Source organism: Geotrypetes seraphini, chromosome 8, assembly GCF_902459505.1.
Source record: "Geotrypetes seraphini chromosome 8, aGeoSer1.1, whole genome shotgun sequence".
Classification (NCBI taxonomy): Eukaryota; Metazoa; Chordata; class Amphibia; order Gymnophiona; family Dermophiidae; genus Geotrypetes; species Geotrypetes seraphini.
In genome coordinates this window covers 150,870,355-150,888,870 of record NC_047091.1, presented here as the reverse complement: position 1 = coordinate 150,888,870, position 18,516 = coordinate 150,870,355, and the positions used below count along the sequence as shown (strand labels likewise).

General features: G+C 44.3%; 1 protein-coding gene across 13 annotated transcripts in view; it reads right to left on the bottom strand.

Moving 5' to 3' along the window:
• NCOR2 (nuclear receptor corepressor 2) overlaps positions 1-18,516 on the bottom strand; it is an 844,184-nt gene that overhangs the window by 684,454 nt on the left and 141,214 nt on the right. For all 13 annotated transcript variants that reach the window (XM_033955736.1, XM_033955745.1, XM_033955746.1 and 10 more), the window contains exon 2: positions 9,367-9,577. In XM_033955736.1, the coding sequence (XP_033811627.1) occupies positions 9,367-9,471 (105 nt within the window). In that variant the 5' untranslated portion in view covers positions 9,472-9,577. The remainder of the gene's footprint in view (positions 1-9,366; positions 9,578-18,516) is intronic.

Here is an 18,516-nt window from a genome sequence, read left to right as displayed (position 1 = left end):
TGGGCTTCCTTCCTTCCGGTCATCCGAAGGTACAGGAGTTGTTGGGGGATGTGGAGAGATGTCAGGGGATGTGGGGAGATGGGGGATGTAGGGTGGATGTAAGGAGATATCAGGGAAGGGTGTAGAAGATATGATAGAGATATTAAAATACCTATGTGGCATAAATGCGCACGAGTCGAGTCTCTTCCATTTGAAAGGAAGCTCTGCAATGAGCAGAAGTAATCTAAGGAAATACGTAAATCTGACCACGTCTCCCCACTCCTGGCCAATCTTCATTGGCTCCCAGTGATTTCCAGAGTCCAATTCAAATGCTCTTGCCTGGCTTTTAAGATTATTCACGGCATCCTTCCTTCCCTAATCCCACTTTCTTTCAACTCCTCGTGCCCTGACTCCACCAGGACCGCCCATAAATTAAAACTATCCTTCCCCTCCCTACATGGTATTCTCCACGCAGGTAAACTGGGAAAATCACTTCTTTTCAAAATCACAGGTCTCTGGAATGACCTTACTATCCCGCTGCGGAACCTGAGCTCCCTCCATTTATTCCTCAAGCAACTAAAAACCTGGCTCTTCTCTAACATGTAATTTCTTTTCCCTTACTTTTCCACTCGATTTATAAACTTATATAAACCTTTTCCTACCCTTTCTCATTTTTAAGTTCTTGTAAACCGTGCCGAGCTCTTCTTCCGTGGAGATGATGCAGTATATAAACTTAAGGTTTAGTTTAGTTTAGTTTAAATACTTTTTTTACAGAAAGGGTGGTAGATGCGTGGAACAGTCTCCCAGAAGAGGTGATGGAGACAGAGACTGTGTCTGAATTCAAGAAAGCATTGGATTGGCATGTGGGATCTCTTGGAGAGAGGAAGAGATAATAGGGCCAGAGGTGGGGCCAGAGGCAGAACAGGGCGGGGTCATATAGTCAGGGTTTTAGCGGCCCAAAATATGGTTACTCTAGTTTTTGGAGCATCTTTAAATGTGACATAAGTGGGCTCAAATTGGAGGTAGGCTACATGAACATTCCAGAATGTAGGACCAATTTTAAAAAAGCAGAGTTCTTGTAGTATCCAGTTGAGCAGTAGCGAGAGCTGGTAAGAATAATCTAAGTCCACTAGAGACGGTTCATAGACAACCCCGCAAAAAAAAAAGGCGCGCGCCGACAACTGAGCGCAAGAAGGAGGCGCGCGCCGAAGAAAATTACAGTTTTTAGGGGCTCCGACGGGGGTTTTTGTTGGGGAGCCCCCCCAGTTTACTTAATAGAGATCGCGCCGGCATTGTGGGGGGTTTAGGGGGTTGTAACCCTCCACATTTTACTGTAAACTTACCTAAAAACAGGTAAAAAGTGAAGTTTTCAGTAAAATGTGGGGGGGTTACAACCTCCCAAACCCCCCACAACACCCCCACAACGCGGCGCGATCTCTATTAAGTAAAGTGGGAGGGTTCCCCCCCACGCCCCCCCCCCGTCGGAGCCCTAAAAACAGTAATTTTCTGCGGTGCGCGCCTCCGCACTGCGCTCAATTGTCTGCGTGCGCCTTTGTCCCGGCGCGCTTTTGACCTGACACCCTAGAGACTCATAGAAAAAGAATGTTATATATACAGAACAGTATGTGATTCACGGTAGGAAAGATAACCCTCATATAAAGCTTTATGCCCCGGCGACAGAATTTAAAAATGTAGATAGACGACAGTCTCCATATGTATTTATGGGCAACCGCCAGATGACAGCACTATTTATCAGAGCTCCCTTTATCTGCTCATCTGAACGTCCCTGGGAATCGTCAGCTCTTCCGAACCGGGCACTGTGAATCCTGAGGAAACCTCTTTCCCTAAGGGGAAGCATGTTACCAGCCAGCCAGATGCTTTCAAGCTGGTTCAGTACAATGCTAACCTATGCTAGCCAGAGAACTTCATTATAGGAACTGATTCTGTATCATTAAGCACAGGTGATATTTAACTCTACATCAAGGCAGCTCACTGATTGCCTTCCACTGGCATTCAATTATCATTTTACTTGAAAGGTCTTTTCGTAAATTGGGACACGGGGTTATGTCTACAGCACCCTCATTAGAAAAATTCTCTGTAATGCATGCTGAAAGGCCACATTGGCAACATTAAGGCACCTCATAAATATTCTCTACGCAGTGGCTTCCCTATAGGCAGGTTACAGCTTGCAAAACCACTTGCTTCCAAGAACAGGTGTGTTTCAGCCACTGGCATAGTAAAAGGGGTGCAGGGGGGGGAAGCGGTCTGCTCCGGGCGCAATGTTTGTAAAGGGCGCAGGCAGCTGTCCTCCTCAATCCCCCACCCCCACCCGCCTCTTCCCTTCCCTCGTACCTCTTTAATTTTTCCTGCACGAACAGCATTGTGGACTTGCTGCCCACATCGGTATCGCCTCTTTCCGACGTCACATCCGGGCTCCGCGCCTAGGAAATGGCGTCAGGGGGATTGCCAACACGACAAGTTCGTGCTGTTGCTCTCGCCTGGACAATTTAAAAGGTATGGGAAAAGGGTAGGGGGGTCAAGGAGGAGCTGGGGGGGAGCCGGGGAAGAGGGCAGGAGAGGGGCACCACCATCCTGAGCGCCACCTACCTTTGCTAAGTCACTGGTTCCAACTTTCCTACCCAAGTAGTTCACTTCAAAAGTTCCAGAAGACTCTATGAACACCAATATACAATGTTCCAACGCAAATTCGTGTTTTGCGAATCACGGACTCACTCATTCGCGGTCTGCTCCGACCGCCTCTTCCAGTAATAAAGTCGGGCTACACCAATCGGGAGCTACGTGTCAAAGCAGCTCCTGATTGGTGTAGCCCAGGGGTCTCAAAGTCCCTCCTTGAGGGCCGCAATCCAATCGGGTTTTCCGGATTTCCCCAATGAATATGCATGAGATCTATGTGCATGCACTGCTTTCAATGCATGCTCATTGGGGAAATCCTGAAAACCCAACTGGATTGCGGCCCTCAAGGAGGGACTTTGAGATCCCTGGTGTAGCCCGACTTTACTACAGGAAGAGGCGGTCGAAGCAGACCGTGAGTGATTTTCTTCACCCGCCGGCCCTCCAGCTGCCCTCTCCTGCCTCCCCTGTCTTTTCACAGGCGAAAAACCGCATTTGCGGTTTTTCAAAATTTGTGAATTTCAGGGGAATACTGTACTGTGTATGCTAATAGAGTAGGGAAAGGCAGGAGAGGAATTAGGTTCTCAAATACATATATTCAAATATTTGCTATAGCTCTCTTCCTGAAAATATCAGAATAGTTTACAATGCACATTGCAATTAAGTAAAACAAAACTGATGAATAAAAGGGGGAGGGGGAGGAAAGGGGATTGGCACTTGTATACCTCCTTTTTCTAGTTATACAACCACACTTAAAATTCTCTGAACAGCGCTGTAAGTTAGACGGAGGTAGGCACCCGACTGCCACCTAACTTAATTGTTTTAATTAGTGTTAATCAGTGTGGTAATTGACCATGTCATTTAAAACCAATTAAGACATCATTTTAAAAAATGGACAATTGCGTCTATAGAGGTGCCTAACGGCGCCTAAGGTCAAAGCAGATGTAGTTTATGCCGTAAATTACTTTTCGCGCCGCTAGGTTCCTCTGTAGATGCACTTCTCGTCAAACGTAGATGCCGGGAATGTAGGCCTTGAAAACCGCTCTTACCACAACCTCTGGCTAGGAAGCATGCAGCAAACCTCTTCACACGGGGGAGGGAGGAAGTTTGGGATGCGGAGGATCCTCACCAGCAAAGGTACAATTTTTAATGGGGTGGGAGACAAAGGGAGAGAGAGAATGAGAGGAATGGCTCCTCTGGTCCCCCCCCCCCCTTAAAAAATGAGCTGCTGGCTACACTCCTGGCTGTATGCTTGTGCCTGCTGAGGACTCGCACCTGAAAGCTGCAGCTGCAAGTATCAGATTTATTAAGCAAGAACTAAATTTAAAAATAATTTTAAAAGAAGGAAATAAACCATGAAAAGACATTAAAAAGGTGGGCGGTAGAGCACAATGTAGTGAAAGAACCCAGTGTCCTTAAGAAATAACATAACAAAGCTTCTTGATCTGGGGGGGGGTTCATAGACAACGGCGCGAAAGACAAAAGCGCGCGCCGCCGCACCACTCTAAATTACAGTTTTTAGGGGCTCTGACGGGGGGGTTTTGTTGGGGAACCCCCCCAGTTTACTTAATAGACATCGCGCCGGCGTTCTGGGGGTTTGGGGGGTTGTAACCCTCCATATTTTACTGTAAACTGAACTTTTTCCCTAAAAACAGGAAAAAAGTGAAGTTTTCAGTAAAATGTGGGGGGTTACAACCCCCCACACCCCCCACAACGCGGCGCGATGTCTATTAAGTAAAGTGGGGGGGTTCCACGCAGGAACTCAATTTACCCATCCCGTCCCCGTGAGTTTTGTCGCTGTCCCTGTCCCCGCCCCATTCCTGTAAGCTCTGCCTTAACCATACAAACCTCAAATACTTATGATTTTAAAGTGTTTGAGGCTTGTGCAGATGAGGACGGAGCTTGCAGGGACGGGATGGGAAAATGTGTCATTCTCTAGTGCTGATCTTTGAGTATGAGAGGACATAGGAAATGACCTCATTTGCATCCATTTGACCTCATTTAACTACATTTGCATGCCATCTGCACTAATCTTTGGCACACACATTGTCTCCTGCTCTACAACCCTGTGAGCTCTCTGAGAGGTGTAGAACACGAGTACAAGTGGATTGATTTTTTTTTACTGCATCCAGATTTACAAAGACTAGGGAACACTCAATGGTAAGCAGGAAAAAACAAACAAAACCCTTAGCTGCAGACGGTGTCCAGGCTGTCTTCCATGCATCCAAAAAGTGCAAGCCTGCCTAGCCCCGCAGCCACTCTTTCCCGACGGGGAATCCTTCGTTTCACTGAGCTGCGTCAGGGGAATGATTCCAGCCTACTCCACCAGCAACTGTAGAAGTGTGTGGATGTGAGCAGTTGGAGCACTTGGAGAGCTGGTGGAGTAGGCTGGAATCATTCCCCTGACGCAGCTCGGCGAAACGGAGGTTTCCCCGTCGGGAAAGAGTGGCTGCGGGGCCAGGCAGGCTTGCATTTTTTGGATGCATGGAAGACAGCCTGGACACCGTCTGCAGCTAAGGGTTTTGTTTGGTTTTTCCTGCTTATCATTGACTGTGTTTGAGACTCGTATATGCGCTGCTTGCTTTACTCACATTTTTTGAAGTTTTGTAATTTGGCGTGCTAGAGTTTTTTTGAGGTGGTTCCTACAAAGGCTACTATAGTGTTTCTCACTGCTGAGTGAACTGATGCATTTTGGACCTTGCTTAATGGTTGTTTATACGTGGAGTTTTTTGCCATATGAAGATGAACTGAGGCTTTTTCTCCACTTTTTTTACTTTTTTTTCTTGTTTTTTGTGTGTTAAGTGATTCAGTGGGTCTTTGTATGAGTGCAGTGGGTAGACCTAGGTGGATCCCTCCTATGGTTTCCAATAGGGCATAATTTATTAATTTTAGGAGTTTTGTATGTCCTTCCTGAGATTTTTGGGGGCAAGTCACGTAATCCCCATTGCCCCAGGTACATTAGATAGAGTGGGAGCCTACCGGGACAGATAGGGAAAAATATTTGAGTATCTGAACAATTTGTAATCCGCATAGTATTGTAGGATATGCAGAATATAAATTATAAAAATAAATAAATACCTGAGGCAAATGAGGGTAGTGTGACTTGCCCAAGATCATAAGGAACAGCAGTAAGATTTGGACTGGGCTCCCCTGCTTGTCAGTCCGGTTTTTTAACCACTAGTATTGTCCAGGTGGCTAGCTCACTTCTGTAAAATACCTTATCCCTTAGTTGAGGTTGACTGAACAGCTGACTTGTTTTCATAAGCATCTGAAGACATACGAGGCCAATATTCAGTGTTATTTAGCCGGCCGGGAACAGCTCCTGGCTGGCTAAATAGAACATGGCCGGCTATCCCGCAATATGAACGGGAGATAGAGTAGACACCTATCTCATGCTGAATATCCAAGCTTAGCAGATTAGCCAGTAACCGGCTATGCCAATATTCAGCAGCTCACCAGTTAAGTTCGCTAGCCAGATAAAGCTGCCTAGGTGGTCTGTCTTTGGCTGTTGAGACTTACATAGAAACATAGAAACTGACGGCAGAAAAGGGCCACGGACCATCTAGTCTGCCCACACTAATGACCCACCCCTATGTAGAGATCCCACGTACCAATCCCATTTTGTCTTAAAATCTGGTATGCTGCTGGTCTCAATTACCTGTAGTGGAAGATTATTCCAGCGATCAACTACCCTTTCGGTGAAGAAATATTTTCTGGTGTCACCATGAAATTTCCCACCCCTGAGTTTCAACGGATGCCCTCTTGTTGATGTGGGACCTTTGAGAAAGAAGATGTCCTCTTCCACCTCGATACGTCTCGATCATGTCACCCCTCTCTCTGTGTTCCTCGAGTGAGTATAGCTGCAATTTATTCAGCCGTTCCTCAAATGGGAGATCCCTGAGACCTGAGACCCTCCGGGTGGCCATTCGCTGAACAGACTCAACTCTCCTTTTATCATGCCGCGCTAGCAACTTTTCATCACGCGTTAACCTCTGCGCTGGCCAAAAACTACCGCCTGCTCAAGAGGAGGTGGTAGCGGCTAGCGCGGCCGGCAGTTTAGCACGCGCTATTACGCACATTAAACCGCTAGCGCGGCTTGATAAAATGAGCCCTTAGGCCCTCTTTTATTAAGGTGTGCTAAGCGTTTTCGCGCTAAACGCTAACGCGTCCATAGGATAACATGCACGAATTAGCGTTTAGCGCGCGCTAAAAAAGCATAGCGCGCCTTAGTAAAAGAGGGGGGGTGAGTCAAAAAATAGTAATCCCCCTACAGTTTTCTCAGCAACCGCTTTAAATTTCAAGGAGAAATTTTATGTCATCACACATACGTATTACTACTAATAGCATTTAGTTATCTTCAGCTATGTTGGTGTTACTGACATTTTAGTGTTAGTATCTAGCAATTTTATGTGTTAAGAATGCTCAAGGTAAAACACTGAAAGCAAAAAAATACTCCAAAAAAAGAACTGGCAGAGGAGCTTACAAAAGAGACTAACTGAAAGGCAGTATAGTCAACAAGTTCTGAGAGTGGTATTCTGGCTTTAGAGAATAAAATAGGGTAATAATCCTATGCATAAATATATTATAATATTGAAATGGATATCCTCAGTGTGAGGAATTAGCGAGGGGAGGAGAACCTCCAGCACTTAACACACCAAGGCAGAGGCAGCAAGCCCCTACCTGCACACCATCACTGAATATCTCACGTGTGCCCAACCAAAACAGTGAAAAATAGTGCAGTGAAGAATTACAAATTCATATAAGCAGATAATCAAAGCAAAAAATTAATTAAGGCAAAAATACCACTCTGAGAACCCCCCCCAGCCAACTCCAAAAGGAAATAAACTCAGATTTAGCTTGGAATAGAGCAGTGTTCTTCAACCTTTTTATACCTATGGACCGGCAGAAATAAAAGAATTATTTTGTGGACCGGCATCTGTCTGCAGACCGGCGGTTGAAGAACACTGGGCTTAGTCGTGGGCCAGACCCTGCCCATCTCTATCCAATCTCCACCCCAGACCCTGCCTCCATAGTCCTAATTGTAACACTAATTTTTCCATTCACTCTTCATATATACGCACAATATAATCTTATTAACAATGCATCGATCGCACCGCGGACCGGCAGTTGAAAAACACAGTTTTGGGCCTGGTGCACATGCCGGCCCTGTGGACCAGCAGGAAATTTTATGTGGACTGGCAACGGTCCATGGACCGGTGGTTGAAGAACACTGGATTAGAGAGTAGACAAAATCCTCCCAATAAGGTAAGTCCAACAGGAGACTGATTCCAAAAAAATTATTCTTCAGGCAGGGTTCAACCAATCCCGGTTTCAGAGATAAGATATCCCTTCATCAGGAACCCATTAAGACTGGAGAGCAAACAACGTGCAGGAGAGTAATCCAAGCTGGCTGAAAGGAGGGCGGATTATTACCCTGTTTTATTCAAGAACTCATTGATTATACTGCCTTTCAGTTGGTCTCAAGGTAAAACACAGCAAAATGTCATTCAAACAATACAATTAACAACGTGTCAGAAATTCACAGTCACTGTGAACGCTCAAAGGGACCGATTCTATAAACGGTGCCTAGCTTAGGCGCTGCTTGGTGTGCCCTCATCGAGGATGTTTAGCGATACCTAACCTAAATCCCCACCCAAGTTCATTTTTAATTGGCTAATTGGCGTGGTAATCGATCATGCCATTAAAAAATGATTTGAAAAAAATTTTTTTTTAAACAATTAATTAAAGTTATGCGTGGATTTCTGCACAAGACCTAGCGATGCCTGTCGAGGTGCCCTCTGAAGTCTAATGACATCTATCTGAAAAGTAGGCATGGTTAGGGACGGAGAATAGGTATGGTAAACTTAGGCGTCACTAGGTGTGTGAGTTAAGCGCCGGTAAATTAGGCCAGCTGAAAATCACTGGTTAGCGCTGAAACTTTAGATGATGATCCTGGGGGCGTTCCGGGGTTGGGTCTGATATAGGCCTCTATTTTCAGCACTAACCAGCCAAGGTTAACACATGAATAGAACCACATATGCAGTGTTTTATGTTCCATTAATTGTATTGCACTGTCAAAGTTTGAAAATCAATAAAGATTAAAAAAAAAAAAGAGCCACATAAACAGCAATCCTATCTTTATGTGCTAGCCGATGGAAGGTTAGTGCTGAATAATTACTAAGGCTTCGATTCTCTAACTGGCGCCGTTGTTGACAGCCACTGATCGCGTGTCAATCACGCGATGGTGCTAGTTACAGAATCGTGCCTCCTGCAAAGGTAAGCATCGGAAATGTAGGCCAGGGTTTTCCAGGCCTACATTTCTGGCTCTTGCCTTTGATGTGAATCATGCCTCCGTAGGTGCTTTAGGTCGCCTAACTTCATTTCTGGCGTTAGCCATGACTGCAGTGGCATTAGGCAGCTTAAAGAGCTTACGGAGGCGTGATTCTGGCGCCTTGAGACTCCGTTAAAAATGTCATTTAAACAGCGTTTTTTATTGAGCTTGGGCATTTACCAGCACCTAAAAACCTGCGCCATTTAGAGAATCTGGGCATGAGTGGTTATCAGCTAGCCACCTTTTAAAAATCCCAGATATTCAATGCCAGTCACCAGAAATGGCCTGGCACTGGATACCGGGGTCAGTGCTAGCAGCAGGCTCCATAAAAACAATTCCATAAAAACTACAGGGCAGGAAATAGAGCAGTGCTACACAGAGAAGGCTGCAGTAAGGTAGTGGACAGGGCAAGAATGAACACTTACCGTGTGCGATCGCATTATCTGAATCGGGTAAGACATGGCATGCGGTGGGTAACGTGGTTCCGCTGTCCTCCTGCTCTTTGTCACGGGCTGAGTGGATCCAGACATACTGACAAATCAGCCCACAGGACGCTCCCGACTCTGAATTCAGGCCTCGAGCTGGGACTGCTAAAAACCACTCATCGATCAGCTCTTGTCCATGTCAAAAGCGAAGCTGCAAAACACAGAAATTCAGGGAGATTATTTCCGAGCCCACTAGGACACAGCATTAATTGCCTCTCCTGTTCTTCTAAGTCTCCTTTTCGACGCCCCTTGAGAGCTTTCTAAAACCTAACAGCTCATTTTTGCTTTGAGTTAATTAATAGTGTCAGGCACATCACTTCAGTTCTAGCAAACGATGAATAACAGTTTCCTCCAATATCCTGCTTCCAGATACAGAGATGTTTAATCAAGCTAATTAGAGATAACCTTATTGACAATATAAGCTGCTAGAGAAATAAAACATTTGATGAGAAGTGCTCTGCCAACGATAAAGTTCCAGTATCCAAAAATATCAATGGAAAAATATCGGTGTACACTAATGCCACTCACATCAGGTTGGATTTAAACAGATTAGATACCTGGCATCAAATTTTGATAGACACCAGAACATCGCCCCCTGCTGCTGTGTTACAATATGTATCTGCCATTGTGGTACAGCACCACCTCAAAGCAGCTCATTCTCCAGCCAACATGTAACCCTACTGTTCTGCTCATTGCATCAGCTTCCTATCTTCTTCCATACAGAGTTCACAGAAACAGAAAAATATAGACAGTTCATAGACAAAACCGCGGAAGACAAAGGCGCGCGCCGACAACTGAGCGCAAGACGGAGGCGCGCGTCGAAGAAAATGACAGTTTTTAGGGGCTCCGACAGGGGTTTTTGTTGGGGAGCCCCCTCCCACTTTACTTAATACAGATCGCGGCGGCGTTGTGGGTGGTTAGGGGGGTTGTAACCCCCCTCATTATACTGTAAACTTAACGTTTTCCCTGTTTTTAGGGAAAAAGTGAAGTTTTCAGTAAAATGTGGGGAGTTATAACCCCCAAAGCCCCCACAATGCCCCCACAACGCGGCGCGACCTGTATAAAGTAAGGTGGTGGTGGTGGTGGGGGGGTTCCCCCCCCCACACCCCCCGCAGCCCCTAAAAGCAGTTATTTTCTTCGGCGCGCGCCTCCGCGCTGTGCTCAGTTGTCCCCGCGCGCCTTTGTCTTCCGCGGTTTTGACCTGACACCATAAAGACAGAAAAAGGCCCTATGACTTATCCCTTCTTCTTCACCAAGCAAGGAGTGGAGATGTCCAAATCAAGACTGGTGGACTCAATTTATTTCATAAGTCTCTTTTTATTTATTCGAAAACTCAATGACTCAACATGTACATGTTTCGGCCAAGATGGCCTGCTTCAAGAGTCTTAAGAGTCTTAGGGAAAATGTAAATCTGTTTATCCACACATGCTAATAGTTTTTCAAGTCGCTGAAATTGTACCAAGTCATTGAGTTTTCGGAATAAATAAAAAGAGACTTATGAAATAAAATTGAGTCCACCAGTCTTGATTTGGACATCTTCACTCCTTGCTTGGTAACATTGAATTTGTGGAGGTGTTTCTCCTGTTGTATACCTTTCCTTATCCCCTCTTCTCCCTTAGAAATCATATGTACTTGTCCCAAGCTTTCTTGAATTCAGAAACGGCAACAATTACAGCGGTGGAATGAGGGGCTAAAATGCGGACCTGCTGACATGAAATCTGAAACCTCAGCTGTCAATAAATGAAGATTTTTAAAGGACATGCAGTTAAGATCCGTGAGGTCCGCATTTTACCCCTTCCCGAAGGGTTCATAGTCTAAAGCGTGCGAAGACAAAGGCGCGCCGACAACCGAGCGTGGACAACTAAGCGCAGGACTTCATCATGCAGAAGAAAAACCGTATTTTAAAGGGGGTGTTGGTGGGGAACCCCCCCCCACTTTACTTAATAGAGATTGCGCTGGTGTTGGGGGGGTTGGGGAGTTGTAACCCCCCTCATTATACTGGAAACTTAACTTTTCCCCTGTTTTTTAGGGAAAAAGTTAAGTTTTCAGTATAATGTGGGGGGGTTACATCCCACACATCTCCCCAACATGGCAGCGTGAGGCAGCGCAATCCCTATTAAGTAGAGGGGGGGTTCCCCCCCACACCCCCGTCAGAGCCCTTTAAAATACGAGTTTTCTTCGGCGCTATTAAGCCCTATGCTCAGTTGTCCGTGCTCGGTTGTTGGCGCGCCTTTGTCCTCACGCGCTTTTGACCCGTCACCTTCCCGAAGATACATACGAGTACTCACAGCACAATCAGCTTCTAGTTAAGCATCATTCCAGCCTCTGACTTTTGCTGTGCAATGTCAAGGCTTATAATGGATGAACTTTCATTTTCACTTTCAAACAACAAAACCCCCTTCCTACTGAAGATACTGCTACTACTATCTATCATTTCTATAGCGCTGAAAAGCATACGCAACGCTGTACAATCAGCATGCAATATACAATCCCTGCTCAGAAGAGGTTACAATCTAATTGGACAGGAAGGACATATAGGGGTTCTTGCAGAGAGAATGATAGGATGGACATAGGTAATTTTATGGTGAATGGGAGTTAGGATAGTACAGTGGTGCCTCGCATAACGAACGCCTCGCACAGCGAACGCTGCACACAACGAACTTCATGTCTTGATTCATACAACGAACTTCGTTTCACACAACGAACTTCGTTTCACACAACGAACTTCGTTTCACACAACGCGTTTCACACAACGAACTTCGTTTCACACAACGAAGTCGCCCGAGCTGCCGATGTATTGCATCCTTCCGCGCAGGCACTGCGCTTAACTGCCCTCTCTCACTGTATACAGTCGTCCTTTTAAGATAAGCTCAATACTTTTTATATATCATGGCTTCTAAAAAAAGCAGGAAGGTGATTTCTGTTGAAATGAAACGGGAAATAATTAGAAGGAGTGAATGTGGGGTAAAACAGTGTGACCTCGTCAAAGAGTTTGGCCTCAGCAAGACCACCATTTTCACCATTTTGACAAATTTATCTTTTTTTATGTCATCTTAGCATATTTTATGCTGCAGAACGAATTATTTTTTTTAACATGTATTGTTATGGGAAAACGCGTTTCACATAACGAACTTTTCGCATAACAAACTTGCTCCTGGAACGAATTAAGTTCGTTGTGTGAGGCACCACTGTAGTTTTACTTGCATATAATATGTACAAATTCCACTGTACAAACATTATGAAATAAAAGAGAGCAGGCACAATGAAATAACAGCACACAACCAAAACTGTACAATTCATTCTTCAACATCCAAACTTTAAGGACGCATTTTTTTCTTCTAGAAAAACAGATCAGAATTGAAGGGTTCATAGTCTAAAACGCGCGAGGACAAAGGCGCGCCGACAACCGAGCGCAGACAACTGAGCGCAGGACTTCATCGCGCCGAAGAAAAAATCGTATTTTAAAGGGCTCCGACAGGGGGTGTTGGTAGGAACCCCCCCCCCACTTTACTTAATAGAGATCGCGCTGGCGTTGTGCGGGGTTTGGGGGGTTGTAACTTGTAACCCCCTCATTATACTGGAAACTTAACTTTTTCCCTGTTTTTTAGGGAAAAGGTTAAGTTTTCAGTATAATGTGGGGGGTTACACCCCCCACCCCACCCCAACATGGCAGCACGATCCCTATTAAGTAGAGTGGGGGGGTTCCCCCCACACCACCCCCGTCAGAACCCTTTAAAATACGGGTTTTCTTCAGCGCGATTAAGCCCTGCGCTTAGTTGTCTGTGCTCGGTTATCGGCGCGCCTTTGTCCTCGCGCACTTTTGACCCGTCACCGAATTGAAGTATTCAGCATGGCAATTAAGTGCTTACTACATCAGACATTCATCAAATAATCTTTGTTCAGTTACTGACACTTATAGGTCCTTTTACTAAAGCGTGCTAACCGATTTAGCACATACTAAATGCTAAGGTGCGCATTATATGCTATGATGCCAAAACCTATTTATTCACAAGTTTCAAGTTTATTAATATTACATTACATTACGGACTTCTATTCCGCCTATACCTTGCAGTTCAAGGCGGATTACAAAAGAGCTAACTGGACATTTCCAGTGAAGTTACAACAATATGTTTGATTTGATCGCAAAATCCAAATCCTATGCGATTTACATTGGGTTAAAAATTAGGTTAAGCTGAAAATCAAAAAAACAAGACAATTAGTACTGATTGTAATAAAATAATACATTTGAAAAAGGGAGGAGAAAAATAATGGCTTGAATACACTACAAAAACAAATAAAAAGGGACAGATAATGAGACAAGAGGTTGGGGAATGTTACCCACTTAATTTTTTCACTTGGCGGTGTTCTAGTCCAATGTAAAATCTTAAAACTTAAATGAATCAGTTAAATGAATCACTTAAAAAGCCAACTTTTCAAAATATTAAATAGCTTCAATCAGTATTAATACTATTAAAGACAGAAAAAGCCATTACACAATTTAAACTATAAATATATAAATAATAAATAAATATCACAGTTTATTATCAATTTCAATTTCACTTTATCACTCAATAAAATAATTCAAAACAATATCATAATCCAAAACAATACTCCCATTCATTCATATTACAAAACCCTTCTAGTGACCATAAAAACTTCAAGCATGATGTTATAATTGGCCATCTTGAACTCGAAGGATAATATACCATTCTGTCAAAGTTCTTCTTTTAGCTTTCAAAGATGGAATTATCCAATAACAACCATACTGGTGATCACAAATGTTCAGCCGATAAATGTTTCACCACTGTTAGTCAAGCTCGACACTGGTCCGTGTTTCCCTAATAAGCGTCTTCAGGAGCTTCGACTAAAAGGGCTCCACTTTCTTCTACTAAATCATAAACCAAATTACAAACACATCCAATATATCTACTCATACAATATACATCAGTATTAGATGATTATAAATATTCACATATTAAATATCCACATACCAAATCTTCACTTTCAAACTCATATCTGACAGCAATAGAGCTAAGAACTCGTGGTCAGGATCTCATCCAACCGAACTGAAACCAAAATCAGGTATACCTCTTTCTTCAAAACTCCTCCTTATATCCCCAATACACACCAGATTCAAATTACAATAAATTCCAATCTATTTCCTTATTCAACCCTTTTGGTTCAATTGTTCCCCAAGAATGAATGTGTTTGGTACCCCCCAATCATTTTGAAATAATGATGCCTTTAACACTAACCCCCTCTTTTACAAAGGCGCTATATGCATTTTAGCGCAGATTTAGCGCACGTTAAATCAACGTGTGCGCTAACGCGTCCATAGGATAACATGCAAGCGTTAGTGTTTAGCGCGCTAAAAAGCTTATCGCACCTTTGTAAAAGAGGGGGTTAGTGTTATAGGCATCATTATTTCAAAGTGATTGGGGGGGGGGGTACCTCTCCCTGGACACTACAAAGAGGTTTCTTCAATATTGGGTGTGCTCAGCAACCCCTGACACCCACAGAACTGGCTTCTATGCTTAGTGGCATGCTGTATAGTTACAACTGAAGTAGTATATATGTATCCACCCGTAACACTATCACCCACACCCCCCAAACTCTAAATGCAACAGATTTAAGTCACCAGGTTTCACTCAACGTGAAAAGAAACCAGAGAGTCTTAGCAGTCCTCCTCTGTTGCCACCTTTAATTCCAAACCACCTTGTATCGAACAGCATTTGCAAACCTGGTAAGGATCTGAGCGCTTGGAAAAACATCAAAAAAGACGAGATGCTTCAGGCTGGGATCCCCAAGTAAAAGGCTGCCACTGCTAACCTTTCACAGAGCACCAGAAGACACACGTAGGTTTCAACTGAAACTGCGGCTGGCGTGCAAAACCAAGGAAAAGAGGAAGCTTTTCTTTAAACCACAGATCAGTCGCTGCTGATCAACTGTTTGGTTATCTGCTGCAAGCAGGCACGCAGGGCTAATTTAATTAAGACCGGCTTCACTTTCTTTCCATTCCCAATAATAGTTTACGAGAGATTCAGGGCAAAAAAAGCAGTCAGCCGTCTCGACAATCTTGCCAACCATTGACACACTTGCACATACACAAACATACATACTTCTGAACACAATTCTGCAGTGAAAAACATCTGGAAGGCAAATCTCCTGTGGTCACTTCCTGTGGTATAATATATAGCCTCCATTGTGCAAGATCCCACCGTATCATGTGCTATGTACTACGTCTGACCACACCATTTTTTTTTGTCATACAATGCTTTGCCACAGTTTGTCATCCTGTCACCTTTTACTCCCACTCTAGTATACTATACATTGTATCTTTCTTACTACCCCATTTCCCCAAAAATAAGACCTACCCCGAAAATAAGCCCTAGCATGATTTTTAAAGATGCTCCTAATAAAAGCCCTACCCCCCAAAAAAGACCTAGTTAAGATCGAGCCCCGAAGCCACAAACAGCTCCCCCCCCCCCCCCGAATGTCCCTGGCATTCCCTAACTCCATCCCTGACACTAGTGCTGCCCGATTCGCCAAAAAAAACCAGACTCGTCAATTCAGCAACCCCAACCCCTGCTACTTTAGGAGGCCTCAGAGCGGAGGTATGTCAGTCTCACGGTGGGAGGGTCGGTGAGGTTCTGCTGCACAAGAGTGAGAGGGGAGGAATGATGTTTCACATGGTGTGGGAGGGAGAAAGGAAAGAGGAAGAATTGGGGTAGAGGAGAGGAAGGGATAGATGATTGCTATACATGAAAAAAAATAAGACAACCCCGAAAATAAGCCCTAGTGTGTTTTTTGGACCCAAAATATAAGACACTGTCTTATTTTCGGGGAAATACGGTATATCTGCCATACTATGTCTACCATGCTAAAAAAACAAAAAAGAAAACTGCAGAACCGATGTACTTGATGCAAGCGCTTTATTCAATCAATAAAATGCTGTGTAGTAGCGATTGACAGTTCAAATCCACATATGCTTTCGATAGTACAAATCCACATTTGCTTCAAAAAAAGGGGACCCAACATGGTCCGTGTTTCGATTGAAACATCTTGCTCAGGGGGGTCCCAGGATTTTTATTCAAAAAGCCAAAGTGGATGTACGGAAAGTATGCTGAAGAATCAAATGCTTGTGTTAGTGGAAACAAAATTAGGCAGCTAAAGTGGTGAGTTTCGTCTCGTAGCAGAGCTGTAGACAAAATCACATTCACTGCAGACTTGGATTCTTTTTTGCGTTTACCATGCTACAAATTCACATGCTATGTCCTCTATACCAGTGTTTTTCAACTTCTTCAAGCCAAGTACCCCCTAAGTCTAACAAATATCAACTGAGTACCCCCACCCAAGCTCCACCCCAGACCTGCCCAGGCCCCGCCCCAGACACGCCCAAGCTCTGCCTCTGACCCTACCCCATAATAATAGTACTAATTGTAATGCAATTTCTTCCACTCATTTGGAGCTTCTTTGCATTTTCATCCCCGTAGGCCTGGGGCCTCTGCATTTCTTCGTTGGATGGCTGTGGTTGCTATCAAGTGCATCTTGCTTAAGTGGATGGAAGCGGAGGCTCCTGACTATTCCCTTTGGCGTAGTCACATGATTACATTGCTTTCTTGGGAGCGGAGAGGTGTTCAAGACATTTCTTCCTTGCCTGGACGGGCCTTCCCAACGTATTTGGGAGCCCTTTTGGTCTACACTATCTCCGGTGGCTCGTAGCCACCTTTTGAACTGTTAGGGAATTATTCTCTTATCTTACTTTGTTTGGCATCAGTGAGAGGGGGAGGGTGGGGGGATGGGTTGGGTTGGTAGGGTGGGTTTGATGGTTTTGTATACAATTTTGAGCTACCTTGTTGTTTTTGGTTCTGATTTTGATTGTATTTGCTCAATAAAATATATTTAATGACACAATACATAATGGTAACCACAAAATAAAATAAAAAAACACAAAGCATACTGTACACAGAGAAAATCTTAAATATCATTTATATTTGGGGGTTATTTTTCAAAGAGGTCAAGGCAGATGACTTTAAAATATGTAATGTCACCTCAGTAACAATTATAGAAAAATAGACAAATATAGTGCAAAATATAGACAGAAGATATAAATTCTCAAAACTGACACATTTCAATCACTAAACTGAAAATAAAATCATTTTTCCTACCTTTGTTGTCTGGTGATTTCATGAGTCTCTGGTTGCATTTCCTTCTGACTGTGCATCCAATATTTATTTCTTTCTGCCTCCTGCATGCTTCATCTTTTCCTGATCTCATTCCCTTCCCCAACCAACATCTCTCTTTGTCACTCAATGAATCCAACTTTTCTTCCTCTCTGCTTCTCCCCTATTGGCAGCATTTCTCCCTCTCTCATCTCCCGGATCATGTGCAGCATTTTTTTTACCACTACCCACCAGCCCCATGCCCATTTCTCCTTCTATCACCCCTCTCCAGCACCATGCCACATCTCTTCCTCCTTCACTATGTCCAGTATTCCTCCACTTTGCATCCCCTTCAATCTGTCCATCTGTTCCCTCTCCACCACCATATCCAACATTTATCTCTCTCATCCTTCTCTCCCCCATTCATCTCTACCTCTCTCCTCTCTCTATGCCCAATTTCCTCTTTCTTCCTTTCCCCATGTGCACCATCTCTTTCTCTTTCACTCACACACTCATGCCCAACAATTCTCCTTTTTTATTACCTCCCTCTTATGTCCCAAGTTAGTGCCCCCTTCCTCCCTCCCTTCTGTGTCCCCTTCCTTCCTTTTCTGTGTCAAGTTCGTGTCCCCCCTCTCCCTCCCTGCCTTTTTCCCAAAATAATGCCCCTCCCATGTCTAAACGTGCCCCTTTCCCCCTCCTTTCTCCCTTTGTCCCAGAAAGATCATGTCCCCTTACTTGGTCAAGTCACACTCACTCCTTCTGCCTCCAGTGGCACTGGTTGCAGGCAATGGTTTACACGCCAAACATGGCTGACCCACAAGCCTTCGCTATGACGTCAGCTCTGACGTTGGAGAGAAGGTTTCCAGGTCAGCTACATGCAGCGAGTGAACCACTGCCTGCAACAAGTGCTGCTGAAGGCAGAAGGAGC